Genomic DNA, 23,554 nt, shown 5'->3' with positions numbered 1-23,554 from the left:
CTAAGAGTTCCCTTAAAAAGGTAACTTTTTATGCAATTAATATGCCATTGGAGTATTAAAAAAAATGAAACAGAGGAAAATACCATGCTGAAGCACAGAAACATGGGAAAACCTTTGAAAACTTCAGGGGATTTGGGAACAACCAGTTTTGAAATGCTGCCCTAGGAAAGTCTCTTTGGCTATGTCCAAGGAGCGCTATTACCTGCCTCTGAGGCCCGAGGGAAGTCATCAAAATTCTCAGGACACTTTTAAATGACTTATAATAAGAAGCAAGCTCCAAGGCTCACCCACTGATTCTTTGACATTCATAAATGAAATCTGTTGGAATAATTGAAATGGTCTCAAAAATACTCTTGATCAATCATGAGCTTAGTTTACTAAGGTCACTGCTTTTATTCCTCCTTTCTTTTTTTTTTAAATATTTATTTATTATTTTAGAGAGGCAGGGAGCAAGAGTGGGTAGAGAGCAGGAGACGGGGGGGGGGGGGGGGGACAGAGAAGCAGATCTCCTGCTGAGCATGGAGCCCTATGTGGGGCTTGATCCCAGGACCCTGAGAAATCAAGTCAGTCATTTAAGCCACTGAGCTACCCAGACGTCCTTTATTCCTCCTTTCTGATCTACTTTCTGTACTTTATTTTTGTAACAGTGTTGTTAGGATTAAGCATAACAAGTCTGTCATTTGCTAACATTTTCTAAAATTATTGGTAAAGTTTTGGCAGTAAATGGTAAAACAGGACAAAAAATATTTCGAAATTCAGTTTAGGAGAGGTAATGGTCATCTGCCATTTTTTTCACCTGTCCAGAATCTGTTCACTCTTATTTTTCTGGAATAGCAGTTTGAATTTCCTTTGGAGAGCAACATAACCAGTAATCTCAGTCTTGCATCATGCTTCCTGCTCTGTAGAAATTTGGCTTCTCCCTCTGCCTCTGCCTCCCCTCCCCCTGCCATCGTGCTTTCTCTCAAATAAATAAAATCTTAAAAAAAAAAAAAAAAAAAGCTAGGGTAAAGGTGAATTATTTATACACTTCTCATTAATAAAAAAGCATAGTCTCCCATTTTTTCACTTTTTCCAAGTTTCCAGCAAAAAGACAAAAATACATTGACCAGACTTCAATGGAATTTAATACTAACAAAACTAAGGAGGGGAAAAATGTAGTGCCTGTTTTGGACAGCAGGTGGGAGTGCTTTGATTTGGTATGTATTCTGGTAGTCTGACAAAGCTTCCAGAACTAGTCTCTGTAAATGCCCAGCCTAAGTCTTCTTTGTAATGTCTACTAAGGATTTTCGCAGAAACAGGGCATTCTTTGTGGGTGCTGTTGGTGCTGCATACCCACAGGGCTTTTCCAAAGAAAGCCAACTACTGACAACTGGGAAGCAATGTGTGTGTGTGGGGGGGGAACTCTGAGAAAGGCTACAGGGTGGATCCATGCTCCCCACAGGGACAGCTACAAGGAGCTGTCACTAGAGTCAACACTGGAGCATTGTCACTGTGGTTCTCAAACAGGAATAATCTATTGAGAGGCAAGTAGGTGAAGGTACCTTCTGTGCTATCTGAATTGTTTATGCCTGGTTCACTAGTTTTCCCCAAGAGAATCAGGGAGTACACAGAAATTCAGAATTTTCTCTAATAAGAACGAAATTACTCTCAAGTTGTATTTTTTCTCACCAGTCTTCAGGGTATCTGGATAGTATACAACGTCATGGTCTATGCACATATTTAGCAAAAATCCAGTTTAAGGGACTGTGCATGTGTGTGTGTGTGTGTGTACTCACACAGAGAGTTATACATAGCATATGATAATAAGTTAGCTGACTCTGCAAATTGGATCACATAAGACCCAAGCTTGAAAGCTGTAAGTGGCTACATGCACGTGTGCGCGTGCACACACACACACACACAGACGTGCACCAATTAGTATCATCAAATTCCTTGACTCCATACTGTTCCCATAACTTAAACCAACCATACTGATAGAAAAAAAAAAATTAGAAAAAGAATATAAATGGTTTAGAGAGAACCCAGAAAACTGCTACAGAACCAAGTCCAGCATCCTGTCGTACTGGGTCGGGGCAAGAATGCCCTCGTGCTGTTTGAAATCGACCCCATCAAAAGCAGATAGAAGGTCTTCGGAAGCAGAGGTCATCTGTCATCACCACATACCGTGCTGTTAAACAGATGTTCTCACTGGGAGAAGTTTGCTGAATGAGTAAATGAGGGAACTAAAGAAAAACAAACACACATAATATGTTGCTGGGTTTTTTGTTTTTTGTTTTTTCTGGGCGGGGGAAGGGTGACATGCTGGCTCAGGTGTTCGAGAATGAATTTTTAGGTAGATCAAAACAATCAGTTATAAGTACCTCTCAGTTATAGGAACAGAGGAATTTCATGGACTAGGGAGCAGAGAAACCATTTCTTCTTCGGATTTATGAGGCAGGTTATTTGGGGCAGCGTACTTATCTTCATAATTCTGTTTCCTTTGGTTTAGGATGATGATACATTAGCTGACTTGGTAAATCTGATCACACAACCCCCATGTTTAAAATCCATAAATGGCTTCCTATCATTCTTAGGTAAAACCAGAATCAGCGATGTGTCCAGCCGGGCCAAGCCTTCATCAGGCCCTCGGCTTCCTCGCACCACACTGCTCTCTTGTACCTCATACACCTGACTCCACTGCTCCCATGTCACCCAGGGGCTGTGTAACACATGCAGGAGGAAGTGTGCTGTACTTCTCATTGGCTTTGCTTACAGATTGTGATTACGTTTTTAACTTTTGTTGTTAACGGCAATCTACCCCAACACCACAAACGTGTTCAATGCTTTATAACTTCATATCGAAAACAATTAGCTGAATAAATGAATGGATGAACACATTAATGAATTCACAAGCATGGAGGTGGAAAGAGGGAAACCCAGTCTAATTAAATCACGGGAAGAGAGCAGTCCTAAGGGTCAGAAGCCTGAAATCTACTTCTTGGCTTGAATCTGCTACATACCAATGGGTCTGGGCAATTCACCTGATTTCTCTTGAGCTTCTTGAGCGGTTTGGTCACCTAAATAATCAGGTCATAACACCAGGTCACAGACACATAGGTTCTTGTGAAGATCAAATGAGATAGCACTTATGAAAATATTTTAAAAGCTAACACATAGCATATAAATATAAGGTATTATTCTATTTTTTAAAGATTTATTTATTTGAGAGAGTGTGCACATGTGCATGAGTTGAGGAGGGGCAGAGGGAGGGGGAGAGAGAGAGAGAAAGAATCTCCAGCAGTGAGCATGGATTCCAATTTGGGGGTTAGTCCCATGACCCTGAGGTCATGACCTGAGCCGAAATCAAGAATCAGACACTCAACTAACTGAGCCACCCAGATGCCCCAATATAAGGCATTCTTTTAAATGGGTCACAAATGACCCGTAAAAGGGATAAACTTAAATTCCATAATTCAGCTTATATACAATTTGCAATAATCTCAGAGCACACTTTGCAATTACATCAAGTTCTGTTTTCTTTAAACTTGTATACTTAACTGGAACACAGAAGACCTCAGATGCAATCAGAAAGCAATGTTATTCTATTCGCCCCACAAACCAGTTCTAACCAGCTGTAGGGTAGCAGGTAGTCCTTTATTGTCTTTTGGTTAAACACTAGGCCAACTTCCTGAAATTTCCTTTTTATTTTGATAATTAAACTTTTTTCAATTTCTTCAAGTCAAAAAAAAAAGTCTTATTAGAGTAATAATTCAAATGCCTTGTTTTTTACATTAATTACAATGTTGAACTTTGTTTCAAGAAAACACTTCTCTCTTGGCGAATTTAGCCCTGTTCCTGGCACAGAGGAGACCACATTTCTCTCTACCTCATCTCCAGGTGGCTACCCCTAACTTGCCCCTAACTCGGTCCTCCCCATGTCTGCCTTCACAGGGGCTGAGATAGGAGGAAGGGGTTGAGGTGAGGGAGTAGGAAAGCTTTTCACTGACACCAGCATGAGCTAATGTTTCTCACTCTCTGGTAATAGGGATGGAAAGGTGGTAAATATCCTTCTTCTTGGGGTGTTTTCAAATGTACCCAGAAGGCCCCCCTTGACTGGTTGTATCTCACCTACTGGTCCCCTTGATGTCTGCCCTCTGGACACCCTGTCAGGCACCTTGAGCCAGGTCCTTCAGAGTCCCTGCCACTCTGGGCAGTCACATGACCGAAACCACCCCTAGATGGCTCTGTGGCCTAATCTGGTCCCCAGGAAACACACTTTATACATATCTTTAACACACCATCAGTGGCCAGAGAGTTACCAGCCAGGCAACCTTCTGCTCTGTGAGCAGCAGCCATTCAGCTAATCTTTTGTACTTTTATTTTATTGTGTTTCCTCAATGACTAGAATCCAGTAGTGAGATTTCCAGGTAGTCCCATCAGTCAGTTTCCCCCTCTTGATTACCCACTGGGAAGTATTCTATCAAGGGTGGAGACTCATCTCTCTCTCATTCTCTTTCTCTCTCTCTTTCACACACACACACACACACACACACACACACACACACACACACACACACAGTCTATCCCCAAGTCTCCCTAATACCTAGTGTCTAGCCTCTCAGTCTGCAACCACTTTGCTAGGCTAGAGATGAGAGTTCACTCAAGGACAACAAAATTCATTTTGATCAATTTTTTTTTTTTTTGCAAGTTCTGCTGTGGTCTAGCTTTCTGCCTTGCAGTATGAGAGTAATTACCTTGTATCATTTTAAAATTATTCTTCTGCATGTTATACCCTGTTTATTTACCTTCAAACCCTGTAAAGACACATTCTGGCTATTTAAAATGGTAACTCGCCCCATGTTCCCCTTTTCTGGTTGGTTTCTTAAAGCCATATCACCAGTATCAGCAGAGATACAAACAAAACAATTTCTCTGGTGATCACAAATTCTAGCAGGCAGAAGTCACAGTTTCCCACAGAGAAATAAAAGTGGGCTGTTGGGGATATGACTTACATTGCTCTCTGAAGGCTCTCCAAATGAGAATTCTGTTATGTGTTTACTACGAGAATTAAGAAAGAGCGTTAAACTCTAGAGTGTGAAAATACTGTGCAGAACCTAGCAACGGGATCTGGCCGGTGTTCCCGGAGGAAATAACCAATGCACCCAATTATAACTGAGAAGTAGAGCAGATGTGGAGAGCTGTCTTCTGGTGCCTAAGCCCACGGTATAGAATGACAGCCTGGAGGGTCATAGACGCTAAAGCCCACAGCTGCTCAGGGCTGCTGGCAGCCAAGCAGGAAGTTAGTCAACATCCTACAGCAAAGCCCAGATTACGGCGGGGGCCTGAACTCTACAGATTGGTTGTTTGTTCTTGCTGCATAGTAAAAATGAGAGAGAACTCATGGTTCCTAGCAACACAAAGCTCGATAGCACAACCACGGCAGTCAAAAATGATGCTTTGAAACACGGGATGGTGAAGCAAAAAGTGAAGATCACTTTTTACTCTGACTTTCTGTGTTTCAGGGAACATGCTCTACTCATATAATCATCACAATAAAGCATCTCCGTCTGAGGGAAAAATCAGCAAATCTGAAACAAACCGTGGTATCCATTTCAGTTAATTATTTTAGGCTACACCCAAACTCAATGACCGAAAACATCACTCATTTAGTTTTGTTCATGAGCCCATGAATAGGTTGAGGGAGTCTTCTGGTCTCGGCTGGGCTCACTTGTCATCTGTGGTCAGCTGTGGTTCAAGGAGGTGTTTCCACTTTGTCATGTTATGCTTTCTCACATGTTGGGGTTGGCATGCGGAAGGCTGAAGACTCTTGGCTTTCCTCCATGTATCTCTTCCTCCCACAGGCTAGCTCTGTTTTGTTTATGTGGTGGTGGTAGGATTGGAAGAGAACAAGTAGAAGCATTCTTGAGGCTGAGGCTCAGACACAGGACACACAGTTCCTTTCATCTCATTCACTGGTCAGGACAAGACCCAAAGCTAACCCAGATTCAAGGAGTAGACCTTACTTTCTTGATAAGGAGCTCTGAAAGCACATTGCAAAGGGTGTGGATGCAAGGAAGGAGGGTACTGGGACCATAATGCATCCCAAAAGTGCCAGACCATATGAAGAAATGGAAAAAATAGAAGAGGATATAGTTCGGGAATTACACAGTTATATCAAAATGTTTAATACTAATCAAGTTCTAAAAGCAAATCTTTTTCAGCCACACTTCAGTGAGTGAGCTCTAGGGAACACACTACCCTTCTTACTTTCTAGCACTTACGTGTCATGCCAGTATCAAATTTAATATCACTTTCTCCAGGAAGCCTGTCTGAATCACCAGAGAATAAATCATGTCACGGTGCCTAGTATTTCCCCCTCATAACATTTATTAGAATCTTTTATTTTATTTTCTGTCTTCCCTGTTAGACTATGCACTGGGAGTATGGGTCTAGTCTACCATGGTTGCCTTGCACACTCTGCCCCTCTGCATCTCGCCCCTGCAATGACACAGAGGAGAGCTGAATAAATATGTTAGAAAATAAATGCAAAGGGAATGAATGAATGAATGAAAAGATGAATGAATGTCAAGTCAGATATTTATGGAAGGATATGTGTACATTTGGAGCTATCAATATTTTCTTATGTTTCCCACATCCTTGGCAACATGATTTTAAATCCCATTCATTGCTACCAAGCAGAACAGAAACGCTGTGAGAGAGATTAAGATTTTTTTGATAACTCTGTATAATTCAGTAACCAAGTCTTAAAGCCTGCACCTGATCCTTTCTCCAAATTTTATGAATATAGACTCAGGGGAACCCCAAAACAGCCGTGGCACTGGCCTAAAATCTTTGTTGGAAAGTGCACAAATAAAAGAAGCATGGGCTGTTTCAGTAATAGTGATACTGGAGCCAGTTACATTATGTGTATCTAGAGAAAACCCTGTATCACAATTGCAATGAGCTGCACTTTCCAAAGGAAACATTCAGTCTTGGTCCTAGAAAAAAAAATCTTAAACGTTACAATAAAATTGAATGGTAACAAAATAAACTGTGGGCTCACTAGCTATTATAAGCCAGCTTTATACGAGGCTTTTCAATGCATTTTTAAATTTAATCCTCATAATGACCTACACAGTGAGATTTCCTGTATCTTTTTTATAATGATAGAAAAACTGGGGTACAGCAGTGTTACATAATTTCCTCAAATCATTCCCACCAAATATTAATTTACTAACATTGTTGCAAAACATGGTTTACTTGCACTAAAAATAACAGGGCGGGGTGGGTGGCGGGGCATGGCTGGCTCAGTCCATAGAGCACGGGACTCTTGGTATCAGGGAGTTTAAACCCCACAATGGCTGTGAAGCCTACTTAATTTAAAAAAAAAGGGGGGGGGGAATGTATAGATTTAGTGTTCTGCCAGGAATTATTATCATAAATACTGTTTCACCATTTCCCAGTTCCTGCCACCCAATCTGATGCTGCTCATTTTGTGTGCTTGGGACCCTTCCTGGATATGAAGCACTGAATCCTGAATGTTTTTGAGATATAGCTGCTGGGAGGTTTATCAGACAAAAACTGAGGTCATTGATTCCAGCATTACCAAGTAGACTATAGTAAATATGCTTCAGAATTTTTCAAGAGGAAAACATCTTTCTTAAAATCAACTGGTAAAATACAGTATCAAAGACTACATGTTGAATTCAATCATCGTTCCCTTTGCTGGATCCCAGTTTTCTGTGCTTATATTAAATGGCCCCATTCAGCTACATCTCCTGGCAGGCATCCAATTATTAAGCCTTTGGTTAACACCCAAACATCTCTGGATCTTCCAGTCTTCAAAGAGGTGCTCGGAAGGTGAAGTAGAATTGTGACTGACGGTTTTATGAATCTAGTCTGGGGGATGGGTGTGCTACGTGGTCAGATTGGAACCCGAATTCTCACCCTCCCCAGCCAAAACACCATGATCCCCACTTTGCCTGCACTTTCTCTGCTCTGTTCCCCTGTCTAATTAACTCAGTTCACATCCTAGCTCAAATGCCACTACTTAATGAGAACCTTCCCTGTATCACCTGGTATCAGTGATTCTCTCTGCTCTCTCACAAAGATACTCGGAAAGGTGTCTGAAATCATAATGATAACTAGTATTACTAATATCTGTTGTGCTCCCAGACACCATGCTAAGTGTGTTAATACATTATTCTCATTTTAATTCACACCATTACTTCTCAATAGCATCTATGAGTTAGATACAATTATCATCTATCTTATGATGGAGCTCGGTGACATGATGGGACACACCTACTATTATCAACAGTTAAAAAAAACAAAACAAACCAGATTCAAATTTAAATCTAGATCTACTGGATGCCCAACCACAGTTATACTTCATGCATGCTTTACTAGTCATATACAATTCACTCTCCAACATGGCTTGTGAAAAATGGCACATTCCTTTGTTTTCTTTAAATGGAATCAAATCCATATATGGTCTTGCTTCCCTGAACTTGTGTGCACAGGACTCTTCTTGGACATGAAGGGCTAACTCAGGAATGGCGGTGGAAAATATTTCTCTGCGGGTCATGAAAAGGCCCAGAATTATTCTACAGAGCAGATTAGATAAGATGGATCTTTTAGTCTTCAGACAACACTGGTCATCAGGGGGAAGTCTCTTCTCCAGGCATTAAAAGCCCCGTGAAGTACAGAATTCTATATTTGGGAATTTGAAACCATAAAGCATAAAGTCCACCTTCACTGGAAACTGCCTGTAAACACTAGTCCATCCACCCGTCCTCCCAGTCAGAGGCCAGGCCACTTTACCAGGATGCTATGAAAGGATAAGATCATAGTCCTTACTATTCACAGAATGTCACACTTCTGTTTCTCTTCTAAAATTTAAAAACAAACAAACAAAAAAACCAAACAAACCAAACAAACAAACAAACAAAAACAACACCTCCCTTTTTGATAATCAAAAACTGTTTACTACTTTCGGGGCACCTGGGTGGCTCAGTCGGCTAACTGTCCGCCTTTGGCTTGAGTCATGACCCCAGATTCCTGGGATCAAGCCCTGTGGGCTCCCGGCTCAGAGGGAATTCTGCTTCTCCTTCTCCCTCGGCCACTCCCTCTACCCCTTTTTGCCTCCCTGGCTCGTGTGCATGCTCTGCTGGTGTGCATGCTCTCTCCCTCTCAAATAAATAGAATCTTTAAAATAAAAAGCTATCTACCACTCTTTAATCCCCATTCATACCAACAGCACATCCTTCTCAAGGAGCTGCAGCTTCTGAAAAATAAAAGCCAGGAGGGCAGGATGTCTATTGACACCTGCTGTTTCTCCTATAACCCAGCCTCTCTGTTTCAGGGTCATTTCTATGCCTCCGCCCAAAGGGATGTCACTGCTTGACTTTATAAGCCAGAAAAGACAAATCGGTAGACTTTAGGTCTTACCCAGTCAGAGGAATTAAACTATTAGAATCTTTTTTTTTTAAACTGAAAATTGAACTGTATTTAAAAATTGGGAGATCTCACATAAGAGCAATTAAATCTTGAGATTTGGGATAAACAGCTCTCATGGTGAACATTAGCTGGCACTGAGTAGCTTCTGGGCCCTGGAGAGGCTCCTGTGCTTTCCAGGTCACCTGCATTTTCATCATTCAGTCAGACGTTCATTGGTATGCAGTGGATTTTCTCTGCAATGGAGAAATATTTTTTCCATGTCTAAGCTCCTAAAAATTGTGGAAATATATAACTTACACCAAAAGGGCTTCAAGTTTCCAGGAAAATGGGGAAAATGTTTTCCTTTATGGAAGTCAGGAGCATTCCCATGTATGTAATGTGCAAGCAAAGGATGTCTATTTTGAAGGAGTCCCCTCTCCTAATTCACTCGCTGATGTGACAGCAGCTTGCCTCACACCTCAGTTCTCATCCCAGGTTGGACCTCCTCAAGATGGCAGAAACACACATGGTTATCTTTTCAAGATCTTTCCACATAGAGTTTAGACAGGGCCCTTCTGAATTTACTTCCAAAAATGCTTCTTCAGTCTAGACTGGCAAGGCCAACCCACCAGAAGTTTGCCTCCATCTTTGCTCAACTTCACCCCATGTGGAAAGCTCTCTATACCTTTTTGCTCAATTAATAATAATTAATATTATTTTAGGGGTGCCTGGGTGGCTCATTTGTTAAGCATCTGCTTTCAGCTCAGGTTATGATCCCAGGGTCCTGGGATTAAGTCCCACATCGGGCTCCCTGTTCAGCTGGGAGCATGCATGACTCCCCCGACCCCCATCCTCCTGCTTGCACTCCCTTGGAAAAATAAGAAAATAAAATCTTCTAAAAAATTATTTTTTAAAAAGATCTGATATAATCTTGGTTTAAGACTATAGGTCTCCACTAAGTTTTCCATCTTTTTTCAAGCCTGCACTGATTTTCTCTTCTCTGAATAGTAATCTACAGTAAACAGTAGATAACAATAAAAATGCATTTATTATACTAATTAATATATGTTCAATATATTATTTATGTTCAATAGTTTTGTGTTAAAAAGAAGCATAGTAAGATCTTTGAGGGTCAGAGACCGTGTTTTGTATACCCTGTGTGTGTGTTTATCCTCCAGAAACCATTACAGAGTTGGATACAAGCTTAGAAACTATTCGTTGATTGAGTCAGTGACTGAAATCTGAATTTTTGTGAAAACTCTATTTACTTGTATAGCTTCCACTTTTCCCCCTTATTTTCATGAGCATTTGGGTCCCAGACCTCTACCGCCTTCAGGAATCACCCTCTGGGGAGTCTCTGATTTACTAAACAACAGTGACATTAATGGAGTACCACAGCAACCAGTGGCAATGTTAATTAGAACTGAGATCTCCTGACACATTCCTTCGCTTTACTTCAGCAATCCCTCCATTCCTCAGAAGAGCTGTTAAGAGCAGCCATTCCAAGTGGCTAAACTACTTTTGGTAAAGCAATAGTCTGTGACTGGTAGCAGTTCGTGAGTGTGTGTGTGTGTGTGTGTGTGTGTGTGTGTGCGCGCACGCTTGTGTAATTGAGAGAGAGAGAGAAACCAGAAGCAGAAAGTTGGCAGACCAGGGTATTGATAGATACGGGGGTATGGATAGGCGTAACAGGTGAAACCTTCTTTCCTCTGTAGTGTTAGGTGTGGACCTGAGTACCTCTGTTATTTAGGGAGGAGGATTACTGGTTGCAGTTCTAGTGTTTCTGGTAGGGGACAATAACAAACAGGAAGTGTGAAGAAAAGGAAAAGAGTAAATACTGATTTCCATTCCAAAGCAGCAAGTCCAAAATGCGCCCTTTGCTAGTTATTTGCTTATTGTGGACAAAGACCATCTCACTGATGAGTATCCTTTAGCTAGGGCATCTTTTGGTAAAAAGACCAAAGGTGAGTAAACTTCAGACTTTCTCATTTTATATTTTTTTTTGCTAGTGAAGCTATGACATTTTCTAGTATAGAATTGGCATATTTTAGGTGCTTTCTTTCTAGAAACATTAAAGCTACTAACATAACAAACTTCTTTTTCCTTTTCTTCTTTCCCTCAAAAGAGGTACAATGGTAGATTCAGTAGATAAAATTGCAGTGACATATTTGGGAATGATTGACTTCGAAAAGTTTAATCATAATGCTCTTTTGAGTGTGTGTGTGTGTAAGAGAGAGAGAAAGAGCATGAACTGGGAAGGGAGGAAGGGGCAGCAGGAGAAGGAGAGAGAATCTTAAACAGGCTCCATGCCCAGCACAGAGCCCAATGTGGGGTTCAATCCGACAACCCCAAGATCATGATCTGAGCCGAAATCAAGAGTCAGACACTTAACGGACTGAGCCACCCAGATGCCCCTTGAGTGTTCATCTTGATAGTTTCTCTGGCACATAAGAAACCCTAACTGACTTTGTTATATATGGGATTCCACATTTTCCCCTGTATTTCGAGTTTCTTTTAATATAATAGAGACACAAAAAAGTCTTTATCAAAAATGTACCAGAAATCTCTTGTTCTTCCACCTTTTTCTACATCTTTCATCATCTAAGATGGAGTGTGAGGGAATGAAAATATTTATGTTGTTTCTTCTGGTCATACACAATTTACTGCCCTACAAACACAGCTGAAAGACCCAGGAAAGCAGATTTTAGGTGTCATAATGTAAAAGATATGCTGCAGGAGTTTGCAGTGGAAGAAAGTGAAAGTATGTTATTATTCTGTTTACACTCTAAATTTCTTGGAAGAGTCACATCAGTGTCAAAAAACATTACAATTTGCCCATTTTTATGCACCTTTACAAATGTTCAGTAAAAGTTGAATTGTGGACCATCTTATTGTTTAATTTTTGTTTATTTCACATGTTCTTCTTCTTTTGCCCACACCTTCAGATGTTTGGGTTCCCCAGGGTCTAATCTCTGCTTCCTTCTCGTCTCAGCTTCCTGCTCTTTTACTTAAGAGTCAGCCAGTGTTAGGGTTCTAACCACCCCCAAAGGTCTCTAGCCTCAGTCAGTAATATTGCTAAATCTCTTTACCTACACTCTTCTAATTCCAAGTGTCTACTAGATTCTTAATTAGATGTCTGAGAGCACTTCCAACCTAACACAGTCAAAAATTGAGTCCTGACTTTCCCACCTAACCCATGGTACACAGTTCATCTCGACAACTTTTATTTTAGTTAATGGCCTCCCAGGGACCCCTTCTTGAACCTTGGAGTGATCGTGAATTGTTCATGATAAAAACTAAACTGTATTATACCTATCTTAAAAATATTTAAGTGACTACAAAACATCCATCTCATAATGTTGGAAACCTAACCATGATGTGGCAGATACTGTCCATTGCTTATGTAATGCCATCTTCCCTTCCTCCCTGAGATTACAGACTGTTGCTTTCATTTCCCAGTAGAAGCAGAAGCCCTTTGATATAAGAGAAAGAAGGGTCCTCTAAAAACTCATGGAAATCCCATTCCTCTTCACTGAATGATGGGTCTGGAGGACATGTTTCCTAGTTTAGACTGACTAGATGAAAGGGACTCTTTGCTGAAGCATAATGCTCAGAAATGTCAGCTCATGATCATAAAAAAAAAAAAAATCATCAAAGGTAGAAGAAGGGCAAAATTAAAAAACAAACAAAACAAACAAACAGGGACACCTGGGTGGCTCAGTGGGTTAAAGACTCTGCCTTCGGCTTGGATCATGATCCCAAGGTCCTGGGATCGAGCCCTGCATTGGGCTCTCTGCTCAGCGGGGAGCCTGCTTCCACCTCTCTCTCTCTGCCTGCCTCCTGCCTACTTGTGATCTCTGTCTGTCGAATAAATAAATAAAATCTTTAAAACAAACAATCAAAAACAAAAAACAAAAAGCCAGAAAGTCCCTTTGTCCTCAAGGACATCATTCAACAGTTGCAAAATACCTGGAACTGCCTCCCTCCAGATCAAGTGCTAAGGGGAGTTAACAGAAACCGTTATTACTTAAGCCACTGCTAATTGGCATTTTGTTGCTGAAAGCATTTCAGCATTCTTGCTTTTTGGTACCAAGCTACTCTGCAATTTCTTCAGTCAGTTTTCCCCCACCTTCCACTCCAAACAAACTATTATGCTCCATCTCATAGAATTTTAGGTGTCCATCTAGAAGGCAGACCTCGTCTGCATCATCCTCCTGGGAAGCCGCTCCCGAGATTTCAAGCTTTAGCTCAAATGTTACATCCTCAAGCAGTTATTACTTTACCCACCCAAACCCCTTGATGGTTCTTCCCAAAATCATATACTCCCAGGAAACATTAAGTGATTTCCCCTTTGTTTCACATTTGTGTTTCATTTGAGTTCGAACACCTGAATGCAAGGATGTCTTATTCAACACTGTGATCTCAGACACTAGAACAGTGGCTATTATCTAATAGAAATTCAGGTAATGCTTTTTGGTTTTGTATCTCTAGTCATAATAGGAATACATATTATTCATATTTTTGATCAAACTGGTACAAATTTAAATAATTAAAAAATACTACTAAAAAGCCCAAGATTAATCCTAAGTCCCAACTGAATCGTGAGGTCAACCTTCTCAGGGAGAGATGCTTTTTTCTACAAAATATAATTTGTTCCTATGTTTCTTTTCCTTTTTGACAAAATGCACATATCTTCTCATATACCTATAGCTATTTATACTTCACTAACAAAAATAAATTTTTACTTTCTGCTAAATTCACTTGTCTCTTCTCCAAGATTTTTATGGCTCCATCACGAAATAAGTTACATTTTAAGTCTGGGAAAGATACTGCTCTGTCTCTGCCCGGGTCCTATTCTAGAAACATCCCTTCCCAAATACAGAGATCATTCATCCTGTTCCAATTTTAACTTGTGCATAACTGCCAGAGAGTCCACAGGCTAAATGCATGTAAATTGCTTTCCAAGACGAGTATCAGAGTTGAAAAGAACATTAAAGGATTGGTCTTTCCTTCAGAACCCTAACATTTTTAAGGGATAGAAACCTGAAAACTACAGGAGGTCACCTGATTATTTGTTTTTTTGGTTTTTTTTTTTCCTTCAATTGACAGCTCTCTGTGAGTCCATTATGTAGACTAATCACTTCAAAGCAAACATATGTTGCTTTTAAACATTTGATGCTTATATAGATATTTATCTATTAACAATGCAAAATTGCATTGTGGATTTTAATTTCAACTGGTAAAATCTAAAGGTGTATTTGATTAAAATGTTCTAACTCTTCTGACTTAGAGCTGGAAACTTAGCAGCATGCCCATGGTCATCAGTCTGTGATCATCAGATCATCAGTCTACACGCTTCAGGATATCTAATCTCTCTACTGCCTTCAGACGGTTTTTGTTACCTATATATCCTCACTTCCGTTTTCTGTTCATTTTGTCCCAGTTGCCTAAAATCATCCCTGAAGCGCAGGAAACATAAATTCTAAATCACTTAAACTTTATAAATTGAAAGTGCTTTCAATGAGGCCTCTAGATGCTTTAGACTAAATTTAATACAAGATGTTCTGAGCTGTTAGAGCTGCTTCACCGTACAGCTCCAAGAAGCATTGTTCACTTCTCTACCGTCCATGTGGATAATGCTCCCTGGAGTGGTATAACACATTGTCTCATCCCTTGGTGTGAAGGGCTGCTTATATGCTGTCTCTATGAGTAGGGACAGCCATGTCTGTGGTTATGGTCCTCTAAGTGATAATGGCAACTGAAAGACCATTATCTCTCTTACCTGAGCTGTGGTTTCCTGCTAACAAAGTGGGGCTCACAGAACATCTTCCCAGTCTACTGGTAACCACGGGCGGTCCTGGTGTTCCATCCCATTCCTGAGCTTTGACAGGCTCTCTGGAAGATGTCCCGTGATGACCTCTCTCTTTGCTGTCCAACTTTGGTAATGGCTCCGTGCTGTGGCTTCGGACTTTCAGTTCCTCTGTCGATTCTGTGTATTAACCAGAATTACATTCTCTTAAACCAAAGTTGAATCCTTCCCAGATTCCTTTAAAACATTAAAGAGCGATTTTCTCAAATATTTTCAATATATTTGGTGGTGAGGGGGGACATGGGTGCTCAGTTGTTAAGCATCTGCCTTTGGCTCAGATCACGGTCCCAAGGTCCTGAGATCAAGCCCTGCATTGGGCTCCCTGCTCAGTGGGAAGGAAGCATGCTTCTACCATTCCCTCTGCCTGTGTTCCCTCTCTTGCTGTCTCTTCCCCTGTCAAATAAATAAAAATAATGTGTGTGTTTGTGTGTGTATATATATATATATTTTTTTTTTAATTTATTTTTTTTTTGTCAACTTGGGAGTGTGTTGGAGTTTTTGGAGTTTTTGTCAAGTTGGGAGTGTGTTGGAGATTACAACATTTAAATATAACAGGTGTGCAAGTTAATATCATTGGGAAATAGTTTTCTCATTGGAAGAAGAAAACCTCAATGAGTCTTCAGTCTTCTAGTAACTCTGGTGCTCAACTTCAAGGAAACTTCTTAAAGAGCATGTTAGACTCACTGTCTTTACTGTCTCATCTTCCATTCATCCTGCCACCCACTCTGAATTCATGAATTCAGCCCACCACTCTGCTAAAACTGCTTTTGCTAAGCTCACCTACTGCCTTCTAATTGGCAAATTTAAAAAACATTTTTTAAGACATTTGACAACTCTTTGATTATTCTCATTTATAACTTCAATTCTCTTGGCTTCAATAATGGCCCATCTTCCAGGGTTGTGTTCTACATCCAACACTACTTTCTTGCCATTCCTATGTTCCTTCCTCCATGCATCCCTTATGTGTCGTCCCCAAGATGCAAGCTTAGCCATCATTCTTCTCATTCTATATACAGTCTTCCTGTGATTTTTACCTTCCTGGATTGTTAGTGATTTCTATATAGTTTATCACAATCCTGAATCATTATCCTTAGCTTTAACTCATTTATCCAATGGCCTGCTGGGTGAGTACATCTGGATATCCCATGGATAACACAAATTTAAAACATTTCAGATCTTGGACTGACACCACTTCTCCCTAAACCAGCAGTTCCTCCTGTCCTGTCTAGCCAATCACCCAAGCTAGATGCTTGTCTTTCCTTTTCTTTAACTGTTACTTCTCAAATCTATCAGTCAGCAGAGTCTACAAATTTTATTTGTGAATATCTCGCTTTCCCTTCTGTTGTACTTTGTATCACATCTACCTCAATTAGTTTGGTTCTAACTCTAATCATTGCCCTTGAATTATTGAAATTTGTCTCCTATTCTCTATCCTTGTTTCTCTGAAGTATGAGCTCCATATACTGTCAAAATGATCTGTTTAAAATGCAAATCTAACCAAGTGTATTTTTCAGCGAATGATTGCAATAGCCATTCTGTTACACATATACAGAAGTGCTTAAAAACACATGTAGTAAAGATGGTTTATGAGTGATCACTGCTTGCTGTTCTAAACAGTGTTATCTCAGGGAATGGATGTGATAGCCACTCTCTAAGGCACATAGAGAAGTGTTTAAAAACAAAAACAAACAAAAAATGCAGACCTGTTTATAATGTAGCCTTGACTAAAATCCTTCCAGAAGCCTCCTTTTACCCACAGAATTACGTCTAATCTCCTTATTATGACCCACAAGATTCCCACTGTCATTCTTCCTTTCCTCTCCAACTGCATCATTTTCCACATAAACACTGTGCTCAAGGAACACTACCAAATTGGCTGGACCTTCTTCCTCCCCACTCCACTTCTAACTCAAACAAGGTTGTTTTTGTGCTACTGTCTTCTACCTCATCTGTTTTGAAGATCTTTGTATCTTGTCCTTGTTCCTCCTGGAAGGCTTCTCAGTCACGGTCACTCAATTTAATATCCTGCACCCATATCCCCACCCCATGCTAGGATTTCCTCATCTCTGCATTCCATGTATCTGCTCTTCCCAAAAGGTCCTGGGTTCTTGGAAGCAGGGGCTAAGATTTGTTTTGTTTCATTGGTGTCTTTAGCACCTTGCATACTACTCAATAGGTATTTAATTAATTTATTTATTTAGTAGTTTTCTCAACTCCTCAGGCATCTTTCTGGTGTGTGTGGGAAGTACAATGTTCTTAATGGAACAAGAGAATGAAACGAGTGTTGTAAATGTATTAAAGTGACACAAAGCTAATAGTATTTTCAAAAATCTGATTATCTAACAATCACAAGTTGTAAAATTCACCAGGTTGAAAGTTTCATTCAAATGAGGATTCATTGGGAAAGACTGTAGTGGGAAAAAAAAAATATATCACAGAAATGGTTCAGAGAATGTGTATTTTGCTTTCTTTTTGTTTTGGTTCAAACACTCAATGACTTGTAGCAGTGTGAGAACACAAATGTCCCACTTTGGTTCCCTACTGCCTGAATCTATGATGCAGAGGCAGACATAGTTTGTAATATAGTCAGAAACCCTAGGTGAGGTCATCTGAGTGGCCTAGCTCTGCAGCTCTGGCATGGTCATGGGCCAGTAACCCACATCACTGAGCACTGGGTTCTCCTCTCGGAGCTTCATTTTTCTTAACTACAAAATAGAGATAAAACCAGCCCAGTCTAACCTCTCCAATTTAATTGGAAGGATCTAATGATATTCTACATTTTAAAAAATATTTTTAAGATTTTATTTATTTGTTGACAGAAAGAGAGAGAAACAGCAAGAGAGGGAACGCAAGCAGAGAGAGAGGGAGAGAGGGAGAGACCCCTCACTGAGCAGGGAACCTGACACAGGGCTTGATCCCAGGACCCTGGGATCATGACCTGAGCCCAAGGCAGACGCTTAATGACTGAACCACCCAGGTGCCCCATTTTAATATATTTTTAAAACTAGGTAGTGCTACACATGTAAAAGATACTATTAATTTAAATAAACTCTAGCCATTTGTTCTTTATGAATTTATTTAATCTTTCTACATCTGGACTAGATAATCGCTGAGAAATTGAAAACACAAATGGAAAATTGCCAGGCCGCATATGAAAACAGAACTCCAACCCATTATCTATATGGGTAATGAGCCCAGAAATCCAGTCTACTCTCCCTGAGTCAGACTTATAGGAAGTCAGACTACTTACTATCTCTAACAAACAATCCAGGCAGCCAAACAATAATCCATGTGACAGCTGGCCCAAAACAGCCAGGATTTACTTAATAACTGATAGCTTCCCTAATTTTTGCTCCTGCTTCCAATATGGGACCACCGGAGAGAATCAAATCTGCATTCCCATCCAATCACATAAGATGCCCCCCTGGTTGGCCTTGCTTGCAGCTTCCCATGCCAACAGCCTCCATTTGGGTCCTATCTGAAGTCTAGCCCATTTCCCACCAAGAATTTCTTACTTTTCTCCCTGCCTTCAAATCTCCACAGTTATAAGTGATGGAGGCTCACTGCCTTATTATAGCAAGCTCTGAATAAATAGCCTTTGCCTATTCACGTTTGTTTGCTCTTCATTTCTACGCACATTGCTATAGTTCCTTCCAGCTCCAAAAAGCTATACAGTTGTGTAAACACGTCATGAATATTATTTTATGAGATAAAACTTAAACCAAGAGGGTGGTCTTATAATAACAACCTCAGGAAGACTCCTGGCCTTTAAATGGGCCTCCTATAAGCCTGAATCCCAGTTACGCTAAAATCGAATATAGGAAGTAAAAATATTTAAAAAGTGATACATTCTTGCATAATAATTACAACAAGACAATTTAACTAACACTTGCTTTTCAGTGCCCTGAGTCAAATGGAACAAAACCAGTATCAGAAAAGAACATCATAGACTATTTCCAAGCTGTTTATTCACAGTTTCAAGGAAAATGTAACTGTGGCTTCCAAATGTCACAGCCTCAAAGCCTAATGACCCATCTGTTTCACTTTACCTTCTCTTCCAGATTTCGAACAAAACATTGAGATGCTTGCTTTTATTATCAACTTCTGTATTTTTTTCCACTACCAATATTAAGCATTTACTATCTCTCTCTCACACGGACAAACACAGACGCGCACACTCACAGTCCTCTCCCACTGGGACAGAACCTAACCAAACTAAAAAATGCTTATACCTAACATTGGATCCAATCTCCTTCCTGTGGCTTTGGGTAACATTTTAAATATGAAAGGCTGAGGATGTGTGTCAGAGCACCTCCACAAGCATCAGTTTCTTTGTTCTTATTCAAATTACTTGCATACACAGACTAGGGAAGTGTCACTTAGGTCTCCAACCTCAACTAAATAAAAGCCCAATTCAGCTTTGGAAACAAAAAGGAGTCTTGTTTCCTTCTTTGTTTTCAGGCCCCAGAGGTTAGACTTCAGTGAATTTTGGCAGATTTATTTAGAGAAACTTGAACAAAAGGATGGAAGAAATCGTGCTACCTGGACTTGTGTGTGGATATACCTTAACATCTACCTCCTAGACAGAGGACAAAGCTGAAAAATCTGGAAGAAAATCGTAAATGTACTATTGAGAATTTTATTTGGGAATAAATCTAGTTTCCTACATAGATTCATGAGAAGCTCCCTATAAAATGCATTTTCTAAGTAAAATACTACAAAAATCTTCAAAATAGCTGTTGCAAATAAAAAAAAAATGGAGAGCAGACAATCAGACTAAGAAATATATACCAGAAGACAGATTGAAACCTCAAAGAAATCTATTCAGAGGATCGGGAAGAATTTATCCCATTCCATATATTTCAATGTTTTCTTAAAGCCTGAAAAACAAAATTGATGTTAGTACCATAAACTTTCCTGAACAAGGTCAATCTTAGGCACTGTGGTAAATTTCTAAGTGGGATCTTAATTCTTTCAGATCTAAGTTCTTAGCCTGATCATGTAGCACAAGGCTAACTACATGGAAGGTGGTGGTCCTCTGTTCTCCAATGAAGGACTAAATGTCAACTATTGATCTAAAACCTGATGCTCTGTCCTTCCCCCCACTCATGCTCCTGTGAGCTCTCTCTCAAAAAACAAACAAATAAGTAAATAAATAAATAATCTTTTTTAAAATTAAAAAAATTTAAGTCTGATGTTCACATTGAAATCTGATCTTGAACTGAAATGTTGCTGGGAGAAATGTATGTAGATTCCATTCCATTCATCTTTCAAACTGTGTGCTTTGCATATTGTGGTCTTAAATTTCTTACGGTGTTCAAGTTAAAGAAGAACAAGGAAGGATAACAGACTAGGAGCAATTTTTTCATGACCAAAATATTTTTCTTCAGGTTTCCAATTCTATCACACTTCATGCAGCTAATTCTGAAGTTCCTTCTCAGGAATCCCCCTTCTTTATGCTGTATCTGGATTTATACTTTGTCTCTTTGGCTTCTACCTTATTCCTCCTCTTGCTCTGCATGCCTTCATGGGGGCCCTGGGCCACCTAGAAGGGCTTAGCTTCCCAGGTCTGATGGCTTTTACCATCAGATCTGTCCCCTACCAGATGCTAACTTTTCCCAGTTTCTCTGACTCATTCTTCCTCATCAACATTTACTCTTTCAACAGAAATGTATGGAGGAGGGACGTGGCTCAGTGGCTTAGTCCAGTGACTCAGTTGGTTAAGTGTCTGACTCTTGATTTCTGCTCAGATCATGATCTCAGGGTCATAGAGTTGAGACCACTTTGGGTTCCATGTTCAGCATTGAGTTTGCTTATTTCTCTCCTTCTGCTCCTCTCCTGCCCTCCCCCCCCCCTCAAACAAATAAATAAAATCTTTGAAAAAAAGAGAAATGATAGAGAGGATTCTTATAAGTCTCCAAAACTGGAAAATCCCTGTGAAGCTCTAGAGACAAAGAAAAAACACTATTACACTGATGGACCTCTGTATATGGTCATCTGGTGGACCACACACATTAAAACTGACAGCATTATCCTCTTTCCAGACTTGCTTCCTTTCTGGCTAGGAAGGTCATGTAATTGTTGATTTATATGTCTAGTACGCCCACCAGACTGTAACAGCTTCTTAAGACTAGAGACTATATCTTTCGTGTTGGTCCTCAGTATCTAACAAAGTTCTCAGTGAGAATAGACAAGATGAATGAATGAATGCATGCTTCACCCAAGTCAGTCAGCTAATTAGCCTTCATTACTGAATCTAACCCCATCATAAGCTGTGACATACAGCCTCTTCCTCCCACCTCTCCACCCTTACCCAGTACATGGGCCATGCCATGAACCAGTAACCCTTAATGACAAATATGAGTGAGCTAAAATTGTTTTTGTGAACCCATATATGTTTCTAATTGACTTGCTGACCAATCAAAAAACAAGTTATTTGCTGGGAAAATGAGTATTTTTTTGGAAGTATGACCAGTCCACACCTGGAGACATAAGATCTTCCTCTTCCTGCCCCTTCCCTTCCTCTCTCTCCCCTTCCTCCCTCCCTCCCTTCCTTTCTTCCTTTTTTGCAATATATAAGAATTAACTTGCCATGTCATTTAATTATTTTTATGAACTTCTATATGGTTCAGATGATTTACACAAGAGGCTTTTATCTCTGTGGTTCCTGACTATAGTTATTCCCGAAATTTCACCCTCTCACATAGGGATTCCTTGGTTAAGAATATGGACTCAGTGCCTGGTGACAAGGGACCAAAGCTCATGTACACGATGAGCGTTCGAGCTTCCTGTGGACAAAAGGAATGCTTCAGAATTGTCCCCTCATACAGGCATAATCAGCAGGATCAAAGTGCCTCCATTCTATTCCAACTGCTGAACAATGGAAATAATGAAAGGTGATTAAGGGAGATTAATTAGGCAGAAAAGACAGCACATTTGAAGTGCTGAAGGAGGCACTAAACTAAATTGCATTATCAGATGGGTATTAGATTCAATCATCAAATTTAAAACTGAAAGAGACCTTAGAAATCACAGTTGTAACAGCTCATGAAAAGCAAGGTGTGTGTATGTCATTACTGAGCTGGTCCCATGCCTTTGGGAGGAGAGCTCCAGGGAGGGGGACATCTCACCTCATAGGGAAAGTTTGGCTCCCTTTTGAACATGTTTAATTGCTAGAAAGCGCTCATACATAGCCCAAGTCGGCCTCCCTCCAAGCACCACCAATAGTTGGTTGTTGGTAGTCCTGTTTCTGGAGCAACTCAGAACTAGTCTATTTCTGTTTTAAGCAGACACCCTTTAGAATCCAGAGTGAGGCAGTCTGCTGCTGCTCACATTTTCCTTCCAGTACAAATCTAGAACTCTCACCCTTCCGGGGACACTGGCCTGGACGCTAATTGCACGTCATGGTGTCTTTTAAAACTGTGGTCTCTGGAGCTGGTCAGAGCCAGACAGCCTGATGTGGTTTTCCTAGGAGTCCAAGTGAGCACCAGGGTCCTTTTCTTACACTTCTGTTATTCCATCTCCCAAGTCTCCAGGGAAAAGAGGGCACGGGCTCCCATGTTTCCACAACAAAAGGGCATGAGGGAGCAGGACCAATTTTTTTATTTTTTATTATTGCTCCTCTCTCATGTGAACTCTGTCATTTGGGTTAGTTCTGTCAATTCCAACATCTAAGGGATGTCACCTCTTCAAATATAAATAGAAAAAGAACCATAGCTCAGGCAACTGGAGAGTACATGTTTTAAATAAAATTGGGAAGAAAGTCCATGTTTGTGTGAAGAAGTTACAGAGTAAAACCTCCATTCTAGTAAGATAGATAAGGTGTATTACTTAACAAAATAATAAAATAGATGAGGCACAGTGGAGTAGAATAGAATACACATAATCCTAATCATTTTACAGGTGTAAAAAGAGCTCAGAAGCTTTGTGCATCTTGTTCAAGGTCACACAGATGGCAATTAGCAAAGACGTGATAAACCCACAGGTTTCCTGGCCACCGCCCAGCATGTATCTCTCACAATAAGACTTCGGGAACTCACATACTGACTTATATTCAACAGTTCTTTTTATTATGGTTGCAGGGAATAACGCTTATCATAGGGTATGATGATAAACAGAATTTCAAACACCATCTTTGGTCTTTAAAAACTCTCAATTAAACATCTAAATGATTTAATTATTCACCTTTTTTTTTTATCAAGGTGGATGAGGATTACAGAGATACTGCCAAATTAACTCTACCTAAAACACCTTCACTGAAGTCATCAA

The 23,554-nt window shown here is 40.2% G+C and overlaps 1 protein-coding gene across 3 annotated transcripts in view; it reads right to left on the bottom strand.

Annotated features, from left to right (window-relative positions):
* NYAP2 (neuronal tyrosine-phosphorylated phosphoinositide-3-kinase adaptor 2) overlaps nucleotides 1–23,554 on the bottom strand; it is a 277,159-nt gene that overhangs the window by 58,352 nt on the left and 195,253 nt on the right. For all 3 annotated transcript variants that reach the window (XM_047722781.1, XM_047722780.1, XM_047722782.1), the window contains one exon: nucleotides 15,200–15,406. In XM_047722781.1, coding sequence (XP_047578737.1) covers nucleotides 15,200–15,406 — 207 coding nt within the window. The remainder of the gene's footprint in view (nucleotides 1–15,199; nucleotides 15,407–23,554) is intronic.

The sequence above is a fragment of the Lutra lutra genome, chromosome 3 (genome assembly GCF_902655055.1).
Source record: "Lutra lutra chromosome 3, mLutLut1.2, whole genome shotgun sequence".
NCBI classification, from domain to species: Eukaryota; Metazoa; Chordata; class Mammalia; order Carnivora; family Mustelidae; genus Lutra; species Lutra lutra.
Note: the sequence above shows the minus strand (reverse complement) of the source record. Positions and strands in the feature narration are given on the sequence as shown.